The following is an 11,112-nucleotide window of genomic DNA, read 5'->3' as shown; positions in this document are numbered from 1 at the left end:
GGTGCTACACACGCATACACCACCACCACGCTGGCCTCCCTTGAGAGAGACTCTTTCCGCAAACAAACAGCCAGCAAACAGAGGCACCGAAAGCACCGACAGACGACGCCACGCTGCAAAAAGGGCCGCCGAACCGCTGCTGCTGCTACGCGTGCCGTCGAACTTGGTTTTTTTTAATCTTTCTTTCTATATGGAGAGGGAGAGAGGAAAAGAAGAGGGAAAGGATTCGTAGCGTCGGGAGGACGGTGCTCTGAGAGGGCGTGGGGCAGAGGGGCGCGGTGAAAGGAAGGAGAGGGCTTTTTTCTCTCACCCTTCATAAAAGGGCCCCGGAGCGGACAAGAAGAGTCCCGAGGAAGCAACGCGTTTATTCGGCTCCCAGAAGGCAAAAGCGCCGTTACGTTCATCTCACACACGCCTCGGTCGTCGCGCCCCCTACGGACAGCATCCTCCCGTTTGTCTTGTGCGCGGAGTGCAGTTTCTTCTCCGGCGTTGTTTCCCAACAACCCCCACGACCGAGAGGAGCATCCAGTGAGACCCTGGAACATCCCTGAAACGTCCCGTTCTTGATCACACACACCCCTAGGCGTGCGTTCCTCGTCGCAGCAGCAACAGCCATGGCCCCGGTGTACGATTTTCGCCACGTTGAATTGGATAAGATTGGCCGCGGAAAGAGGTGAGACTCTTACCTTGATTACTGCTCGTCAATTCTCGACTTGTTGAGCAGTGTGATCCGGCCGTTGCTTGTAAATGGTTATACAGTGTTCTGATGTTACTCTGGAGTCGGAGTCTCGGTATTCGGGAAAAAAATGGTTTCGGGAGGCTGCGAAGCGCGAGGCAACAAGCTTAGCGGTTTCGGTGTGCCGATCGAATAAGCAAATGTGGTTGTGCTCTTTAAACGACGTGATTCCACACGAGAGAGTTGGTAGCGTTCTGAGTGACGTTAGGTTCAGTAGCTGTAGTACTCACGCCCTATGTGTTCAAGGAAAAATGTAAGCAAATGTGATCGGCGGCTTTTTCGTAGTGGTGCATGCTCTTTTCTCGCGTAACAGCCAAGTTAATAACGACAGCATTTTCTCCGGCAAAGCTTACACTTTGCGCGCAACTCCATTGAGCGACCGTTTGGAATAAGATTCTCGTGCGATAACGAGGAAGATACCATTTCTAAATTCAGCACGACAGTTGGTTTTTGAGATTGTCAACTTATCTAGGGGATAAGAGATGAGGAAGCACGATTACGACGGCACTCGACGCTTCGCCTTGACCGGTTTTGAGTGTTGGATAAAGGAATAGGAAGCCAAGTGGAAGGTCAAGGGTATTGCATTGCGTGGTAGAGGGTTTTTGTCTGGTAGCAGCGTTTGCGAAATTTGCGTCGGATGCCGAAGTGACCTGTGACTACCAAGTCACTTGTTGTGGTATAACTTGATGGCTCGCTTTTTCTGCAGTGTGACTTGGGAACACCAATGGTGCAGGCATGTTTTTTAAAGTACGGGTGATAATCACCGATGATTAGTGCTTACCTATTATAAATCACTTTCAAAGTACCGTGTTCAACATAACGTCATCGAGGACCTTCTTCGTGCTTTATCTTAAAACTTTGACTTCTAGGATACCATGTAGTTTGGTGAGTCTCAGTGATGTCTAACGTAGTAGTGCTGCAGTGCCAAGCCGCTCCTGCAAGCCACCTATGCATGTTTGAGAATCTTAAGCATAATTATGGCGTAAGGTAACTGTGCAGTGCGTTGCTCGGGATAAAGTTTACATGCGACATCCGTTAGCGAATGTTTCTTATCGATGCCCTTTTTGCACTTTGACGGTCGCGAGTTTCCAACGCGCTGTTGCTGATTGGGTGGGTCCGTACGAAGTAAAACAGAGCCACAAGGACGGAGAAGCTTTGCGACATTTCCAGTCGGCCTCCCAGGCATAACGCCCGCACGATGCTTTGTTTCCCTCGCTGCTTGCAACACAGCGTAGCGAAGCCCAACGCCCGATGTAGTGACGCGCGCCAATCCCCGCGTATTGCAGGCTAATTGGTGACGTTGCCCATGCTGGCGACATAACGCGAATGACCTCTTCGCAGCGGCTTTCTCTTCGAACGTAGACGAAAAATCACATTCGAGAAGCTGCCCCTGGAGATGTACTACGTTGGAATCGCTTTCAAAGGACTTCTGGTTTAAAATAAACAGCCCGAGACAAGCTACAAGTTACTCCAGGAAACCTTGAGCGAGACGTGGCGTAAGGGAGCCGCCCTCGAGAGATTTTGTCTCCGGACCGCTGCTTTCTATTTGAACATCCCAGCAACGTCGTTTAGTATTCAGCTTCTTCTCCGACACACTATATATAGCTAAACCCGTTTTCTTTACCCTCTCCATTTTGCCGGAACGTAACCACTTCCGCCTTGCAGAAGGAAAACGACAGATAAGAACGTCCGGGTGCTTTGCATCGCAGATTATCGAAGCACAACGTTTTTAATCCTGTATGCGTGGCCTAGCCTTCTAAAGAGGCATTCCGGATTTGATTCTGAAAACTCGGGTGTAGTCGGAATGGGCAGCACGGTACGCTGCAAAGTTGCGAGAATGTACGGCGGCGCAGGGGTATACTCGAGGAGCGTGAGAACTACTACGCGTATACAGTAAGCGGCGACAGGCGTAGCGTTGTCGGGGCGCATCCGGTAGTGCCGTTACGTGAACACCGCGATCCACACGGGGGCCGCGGCGCAATCAACCCTGCAGCGGCCGCGCTATGTGGGAAAGCCGACCGACCACGTGCGCAGCGAAAAAGCACCCCCCCCCCCCCCCTGCTGGCGCAGCGCGCCGGCAGGTCATGAAGAGTGTGTGTACTCGTGTACTACGCATCTCGGCGCAGTGCTTGTGCCCACTCGCCGCGTTGTGCGAAGGGTCAGGGCGTAATTCCTGCCTGCGCGAAGAAAGGAAGACGCCTCTCTCTGTAAGGCTGATGATCGCGCATGACGAAATGCAGCCTAAACATCGCCGCTGCCAAAGGCGTGTCTTTCTCTCTCTCTCCCTCTTTGAAGTACCCGTTGCATTATACAGCAGGCAGCTCGGCTCGTGAGAATGGCGCGGAGCACGGCGCCAGATAGCCACAATACGCGAAGGGGTGGCCGGACGAGTCCGCGTACGGAGTACATACATAACGTTACGGCATGCCCCGGTCCCCCTCACCCTCTCCTTGGAGCTGTATAACGTTACTCCCTGGTGTACGGGATTATACGTGTTCTGTTTCGTTGATTCCGCAGTAATCACGGTGCAGGCTCCGATTGATAGGAGAGGATCTTAACAGCCGTGTACGCGTACAAGGTGTTTCCTTTGATGTCGGCAGACGTGTCTGTTAGGCGACCCAAGCAGCCGCAGCGAGGAAGCGAATTCCAAGATGCGCGCCGCTTGGCAGGTATACGGAGGTGTCGGTGAACCCCGTGAGGGAAGTGAGAACGCGGCCGACTGGTAGGCACATACGACAAGTAACCCGCTGTTGCTTCTGCTTGCTTTCGCGTTGGTTGCTGCTGCGAGACGCAGGCTGCCGAGCTGACGCATGCTCGCCCTTCAACCCTCGCGGCCGCTGCCTGACGGCCGTGATCAATTGCGCTAGCTGGTGGAATGGAGGTAGTCCGACGCTTCTGGCACCATAAAGAGGTTCGAGGAGAAGCTGTAGAAAACGTGGACTCGTCCAGAGAACACTGCTTCGCGTGAAGCCGGGTGCTCCATTGGTCGCGCAAGTGGGCATACGCATTTAGCGGCCAATTCCCGCTGCCTCGCTCGCAGAAAGCTGCCAGAGAGCGCTTTGTTTCGTCTTGTTTCTTGTTTTTCCTTGGCAGGGCACACGAGAGCACGCTGCTCTCTCTTCTACCACCCTTTATTTTTTGCACTCCGAAAGGACGCGCTGGCGACGACGCTGAGGAAGTGCGAAGACACCAAGCACGGCAGTTTCTTTTTTTTTTTTTTTCTCCTCTCCATTCGGTGTAGAGGTCAGCTGTGCACGGAAGACCGCGGCAGGCAGCAGCAGTGCAGAGAAAATCAAGAAAAGGCACGAGCGAGTCCAGAAAGAAAAACTCGCGCTGATGATCACGAGCGACGCTGCAGTCGTCCTCCGGCGGCGGCGGCCTGGGGGCTACGCGAGAGTGAACCTGTTCTACCACTCTTGCCGAGCGCGGCCACGCACCCACACCGAGGATGCTTCTTTGCAACGGAAGAACGCGCAACTGCGAACTCGAGCGGGTGGCAAAAAAAGAGGTGGCGCGAGGAAGTCGCTTCTGTTGCGTGCCAACGGGGCGTGCTCTGCAACTCCCCCTCGCGGTGTTGGTTGCTTCCCGGTCCTCTCGTTGCCAGCAGATGTCCCGAGGGATGCGATCAATAAGAGCGATTTTACCATTACTGCCGCAGAACGTCCCATAATGTGGCGTACATCTCTGTGTAGGTGCGCTCTGACACTGGAGAGGTGAACTCGTTCAAACACGTCAATTCAGACAGTGTCGATTGTGTTATTCACCATTAAGCACAAAGGGAAGGGGAGATTGGAAGAAGAGTAAAGAAAGAGAGAGGAAGTACACACGTAACATCACCGCGCAGAGCGGCTTTCGATCGGAAAGTGATAGGGAAAGTTTTCCCGTAGGCATGCATATCGGGATGTAGTGCTAAAGAATCCTGACTGATTCCCTATACGCCTCTTGTGTAACCTATGTTCGCAATGTTGCGCAGTCGTACATCGTGCGCCGTTACCAAAGCAAATTACCTTCCACTTACGTGCTGTTTACGGAATCAACGTAATTTGCATATCTGTGCGCGCTAAGTGGAGGTAAGATCGGACTGTGTCCAAAGTATGTGGTGTAGCCGATGCTGGAGGAAGATCGAAAAGTGTCTAAGAAAAGTGCAGAACAGTACCGCCACGGTGAAATGGAAGAACGGAAAACCATGTCGCTGCAATGTCCTTGTGCTCCTCACTGTGTTCACAGCCGTATTAGAGGCTTCCACACCTCTCTGCACCACAAAAAGTGGGCTAGTAGGAGAAATGTAGTAGCGTCGTCGTTCACGAGTTGCTGATGTGTGTCTCATGGATTCGCTGTGGACTATAAGTACACATCGTTAGGTGCACAAGTTGATGGTTGTCGAGAACATCATTGCCTTGTGAGTATTAGTTCTGCAAGCTTTTCCTAACAGTCAACCACTCTCTCATGATACTGCCCCAGCAAAAGAAGAGTGGTGTGACCAGGGTAGGAACCCGGCGTGCCGTTTTGGCAACATGACGGCGGTACAGCTGAAGCTGATTCATTGGTGCTTCGCTCAACTTCTTTTGACTAAGTGAAACATCCAACTTGCGATGAAGAACGGATTACAACGCAGCGCATTACATAACAGGTCGCCTTGCACTATAATCTTACAAGTGCATGCGTCGTTAAGGTCCGGCTATCCCTGCGGTCGCACCAACTATACGTGATTATTATCTCGAACCGACATACCTGGATATACACCGATTCAATCAGCGCGTACAGTTCCACGAATTTCGGACTTGCAACGTGTCACACCACTGACATTTCTATTATTTATTGTTGAATTTGTTCATACAACCAGTAAGAGTCGCCATCCTGACAGATCTGATCACGTGGGTCATGGGGCTGCTGCAGCCGCTATGGCTGCCGCAAGACGTCTACATGGCGGAAATCGACAATCCAAAACAACGCGTTGCTGTGTTAATTGATCTATCTCACATAGTAGGTCATAAAAATTATGTTCATTTAGCATGAACAAATAATGGGGGAAAGGATCAATGTGAGTGCAATTAACTCCCTTGTTATTCGCCCGCGCTAAACGTTCATATTTTTAATAGTCTACTGCGTAAAATGAACTCCTCTATATGGCGCAAATCGACTTTGTCTCCAACATCATCATCTTGTCGCCATAGTTTCCGATGGCCGAGGTTCATTCCTTCAGACGCAGAGAACTCTCACGTGTGCCGATCCCTTTAATCTAGTCAGTCAAGCCAGGCGACAAACGGACCACGAACCATATGACCGCACGTCTGGACGCTGACCCCCATTTGTAGCCGCGAGAGCGTCTTCCCGGGAGTTTTATGGGCACGGCGCACGCATGGCAGTCGTGTATGCCGACGAAAAGTTCCTCGATTCGTGCGCGCATGTGCGCTCGTAGTTCACCTCGCCGAGGCTTTTCACCTCGCTGTGAGAAGGAGAAGAAGAAGGACTCCTTCGCTGAGCGATGCTCCGGAAACCATCTGCTCCGCTTCCAACCCCCCCGAACGCCATTGTGAGGGCCGAGCCCGAATGGAAGCTCGGCTGAATGCGGGCTCACGACGACGCCCTTGCGGGAGCGCCGGCGGCAAACAAAAACGTACGGTTCCGGGAGACGGAAACATTTGCGCCAACGATGCCCGTTCGGAGGGCGAAGGACCCGCGGTGAAAGACGGGGAAGAAGGCCAGGTGCTGCCTGCCACCGGGAACAAACGTCGATGTCGCACGACTCTGTGAGGCTGTTGTACACCCCACGAATAGCGAAACGAGCGTCGCAAGGTGTGGCGCCGTCGCGTCGGGTTAGTGTTGTGCGGGCACGCTAATGGCGTCAAGATGCTGTTGTAGGTCTCAATCTGGTGTCGTAAAGTTCGCGAGTAAAGGAACAACGGGTTGCTCGAGTCTTCGACCCAAACGCACGTTTTTAGACTCGCAGATCATTCCAATCGTATTGTATAAAAGAGGAGCAGCCGTATGTATACAGTCGGATATAATGTATTTCTGGTGTGTTTTAAGAGCTTCGTGTTTTAAGAGCGAAGTGTGGCAGTTTGGGCTAGTAGGTACGACGATAGTTATAGCGCCAGCACAGAACGACGTCAAAGAAGACAAAGTGTCCTTCTTGTCTCTTTGTCGTCGTTCTGTTCTCGTGCTGTAGCTGTCGTTGAGAGCGAAGCTCTTAAATCTTGAGGTAAGACATTCGGGTGTCTGCTAAATACCCTCCGCGCCGTTGCTTATGAGCCTCGCCCACTGAGGGAAACAGACCGCGCAACCGCCGCGCTTCTACCGGGGAGGGGGTTGTAGCCAGAATTCCACGTTAGTTCTGGCGCTGCAGTTCTGGCATTTTCGCATTGCCTGGAACAGCTTGTGGTTCGACTCTACTTTGTCTACGCCAAGAAAAGAGTATCAGCCACGAAAGCCACGTTAAGCCCCTAAAATCAACCAGCTACGCTGTTTCTAAAGATTTACATGTCTAGGGCAAACTTGTGATTTATTTGTTTGTTTGTTTGTTTGCTTGCTTGCCTGTTTGTTTACTCACAAACTTACGGCGTGCTCAAATTAATATAAATATGCCTTCAATATTACTAAACAGTGAAGGCTGAATACATTAGGATCATCTGCAGTGTGCTTGTATGATCGCACGTAGTGCGCACATGGTTTATCCCCTGTGAGTATTATATGTGTGTATATGTAATCATTGTGTACGCCTTGGTCGTCAACCGCCGTGGCGCAGAAAACCAGGCGATAAAACAGTCTAACACCGCTGGTGATACTATTAAAAGTTGCCATCTGGTGTCGTGTAAGCATCAAGACAGAAACCGACTACTCCGTCTTAAAGTTCATATGCACTTTTCACGAATTTTCATTGTTATTCACACCTCGGAGGCTTATGCTGGTTAATAGCGATGGAGACATGCGTGCACTAATAGATAAGCATTAAGCCACTTCGCTCACGCTGAAGCGAGTGCTCTCAGAATGACACTCATCCCGCTTTCGATTGTGCCTTCGTTTGTTTTTGTTTTTTTGCGTTGGTTCACCTGGAAGAATCGGGCTGTCGTGCGCTGCAGGCCTAAGTATATGCACACGCAGGTGAGTGTCCGGTGGGTCTTGAGATATAACCCGGCTCCGCCTCCGTATCGTATGATGCGCGCAACTGAAGGACATTATATCTCTAGACAGCAAGGTCAGATTCTATTTTCTACACTGCGCAGAGTGCGCGGTTCAGCTTTTCTTCTCTTTATAGACTACCCTAACCGGGTCTCATTATAAGACAGGCCCGCTGCGCGGTTCATATTTATTTTTGTATTTTATTACACGTTACAACAGTGATCCTTTTGGATTGCACGCCTTACTATTTGTACATGTCCATAATGTTCAGCAGAACTTCCGTTGAAACGTAAAAGCCAAAAGAATAAGAAAGAAAAGGATACTACACATATTAAAATCAGTTATCGTCATTTGTCTTGTCGTGTTATTTGTCTTTGTCTGTCTGTCCGTCCGTCCGTCCGTCTGTCTGTCTGTCTGTCTGTCTGTCCAATTCTGCATGCATGGCAAAGTACTTTTTTTTTGGCAAGTTGGAACACCTTGAACAAGCATTGAGGAACTTCCGGCACTGCTTAAGCGGAACAGGAAAACACACTGCGCACACTCATTCTTATTGTGTTTTTCGTACCCTCCGTGTTTCTATACAGTGCAAAGTTCATCATCAAGTGCATCTATACAGCGCAAAGTTTTCCAACCTTTGTTTAGCATCTGTCGTTTTGTACACGTACGTACATAAGATGGTACAAAGAAGTGGCGGTACTGTTGCTACATAAGTAGAAAGTGCTAACATGGTCCAGTTCTTCGAGTGGTCTTGCTGTCTATGGATATTTATTATACAAACCATGATTCTCGAGTTGCGAAACGTATACTGCCTACTGACTCGCCTCAGGGGCGGTTGTGGCGTACCGCGCGGCACGTCGGGCCTCGCGACAAGACTCACATCACGCGTCGCCCGCACGTCTTGAAGTGGTGCGTGAAGGGGGCGACCTTAAGGAACGACAGGTCGCCACGACGGGACAAGGCGAGAAGAAACCAGCAAGAAAACGCGCGCCGTACGTGAATGCGAACCAGAAAGAAAGAACAGTTTTGCTCGAGGAAAGCGAGGTGCATGGGACGGCGGCGGGGCGTGTGACCTTTGGCGAGCCACGCATATGTGACCCCGAACACGACTGCGAACGCGGGAGGTGGAAGAGATGATAGCCGTGGCGCGTGTGGCACGCTCGCGGAGAAACTAGACGAGTTTTGTCGCTATGAAAGAAAAGCGTACAGCGTGAGCCAAAGCGCAGCAGCGTTGGCTTGGGCGACCCGATGCGATGCGCCGTATATCTTACATAGCCATCTCGCCTGCAAACACACACCACACTACCCGCTCGCTTGTACGCGTCTTCTCGATTGGCCGCCAATTGCGGGTGTTGTGACACGTGCGAATTAGCATATATATATATATATATATATATATATATATATATATATATATATATATATATATATATATATATATGTATGTATGTGTGTGTGTGTGTGTGTGTGTGTGTGTGTGTGTGTGTGTGTGTGTGTGTGTGTGTGTGTGTGTGTGTGTGTGTGTGTGTGTGTGTGTGTGGAATATGGCACAACGGGAGCGTTGTCAACAAGGATAAATATATTTATTTCCCAACAGTTTCGGGAGGGGTCCTCCCTTCATCAGAAGATGAGAACCTGAGAACCTTCATCCCCTGATGAAGGGAGGACCCCTCCCGAAACTGTTGGGAAATAAATATATTTATCCTTGTTGACAACGCTCCCGTTGTGCCATATTCCATACCTTCAAGAAGACTAACTGGCCCATTAAATTATTACTCCCACTATATATATATATATATATATATATATATATATATATATATATATATATATATATATATATATATATATATATATATATATATATACTGTGAGAATTCATTGTACGTCATCTTCCTCATCTATCAATAACCATCATCAGTCTTCGGCCCGTTCCTCTTCATGATCGGCGCCATCTTGCTGTTGCTTCGATAAAGCGTCAGCTGCACCGTTGTATTTCAATATATATATATATATATATATATATATATATATATATATATATATATATATATATATATATATATATATATATATAGTGTGTGTGTGTGTGTGTGTGTGTGTGTGTGTGTGTGTGTGTGTGTGTGTGTGTGTGTGTGTGTGTGTGTGTGTGTGTGTGTGTGTGTGTGTGTGTGTGTGTGTGTGTGTGTGTGCGACGCAGACACACCAGTGCTCACGGATTTGCATCGCCGCGAAGAAAACGTGAGGACGGAATGAGAGAAAAGTTAGACACGCAGAACAGAGTGCCGTTAAGCACCTCCTTACCGCCTTCGCCTTCTTGTAAATCACGACTTATTATAGCTCGCACGTGTACTTCGAAGTAGTCCATCACGATGCGCATGCACCCCTTGGAGGTAGAGCACACTCCAGGCTATTATGCATAATGGTATAGCGTAATTTTTGCCGGAAGGGCAGTATAACCACCGAGCCTCGAGAATGTGAACGAAAAATCTATCCTGGCAAAGTGAGTCCGTATGGTGTTGAACGCGCATAGCCATCTCTCGTTTGTACATGTGGTTCACAGTGCATAGACGGTATTAGCCTATTCTCACGAACGCTGTTTGCAGTTTTTAAAGCGAAATTATAAAGTATACTGTTTTGGTTTCTTGGTTCCTGCAAAAAGCCCGAATATGCCGAGTGACGGCTTGGCAGTTGTTCGTTGCTGTGAAGACTAATTCGCAAATTTATGCGCTAGGGCCCGTTCAACGTTTTGTCCTCTTATGCCACTCATTTGGCAAACTATAGCTTTGGTAATAGCATCATCCGCTTGTTATCAAAATCTCCGCTGAGTGATTACACTGATACTCACTGTATACTTGCCTTATGCGATCTATATTTAAGTTAATTTCTCTGTATTGTGCACGTTTCTTCCTTTCCTGGCTGCGCGTGTCTACATTCGCGCCGCTTCTCACAAAGCCTTCGACAGTGCACGCTTTTAGTACAACGCCGACTGCAACGGCGCGGATCCTGAGTCGTTTCCCAGGTTTGCCTTGACGCCATACCACTTGTCTTCACTTTGCCCCGCATCGATGTGCTTGCATCGTTGTTGTCTCAAGAAGGCGGTGGGAGTTCAACGCCACACACACACACATACTGTCCTTCATGTCATTTCAGTCGACTTGGCGCTTGCGCGTGAAGCCGTGTCCTCGCGTGCTTGCGTACGTCAACGAAAGCGCCGCAGAGCGACTTTCGTCAACTCTGGCTTACATCCACGCTCGCAC

General features: G+C 49.6%; 1 protein-coding gene across 2 annotated transcripts in view; it reads left to right on the top strand.

Moving 5' to 3' along the window:
- The first annotated feature begins 366 nt into the window (after positions 1–366).
- The window catches only part of Jupiter (microtubule-associated protein Jupiter), a 72,710-nt gene continuing 61,964 nt past the window's right edge, over positions 367–11,112 (top strand). For both annotated transcript variants that reach the window (XM_037430573.2, XM_037430556.2), the window contains exon 1: positions 367–673. In XM_037430573.2, the coding sequence (XP_037286470.2) occupies positions 615–673 (59 nt within the window). In that variant the 5' untranslated portion in view covers positions 367–614. The remainder of the gene's footprint in view (positions 674–11,112) is intronic.

Source organism: Rhipicephalus microplus, chromosome 2 (genome assembly GCF_043290135.1).
Source record: "Rhipicephalus microplus isolate Deutch F79 chromosome 2, USDA_Rmic, whole genome shotgun sequence".
Taxonomy (NCBI): domain Eukaryota; kingdom Metazoa; phylum Arthropoda; class Arachnida; order Ixodida; family Ixodidae; genus Rhipicephalus; species Rhipicephalus microplus.
The sequence above is the reverse complement of the archived record's forward strand: the minus strand, read 5'-3'. Positions and strand labels throughout refer to the sequence as shown.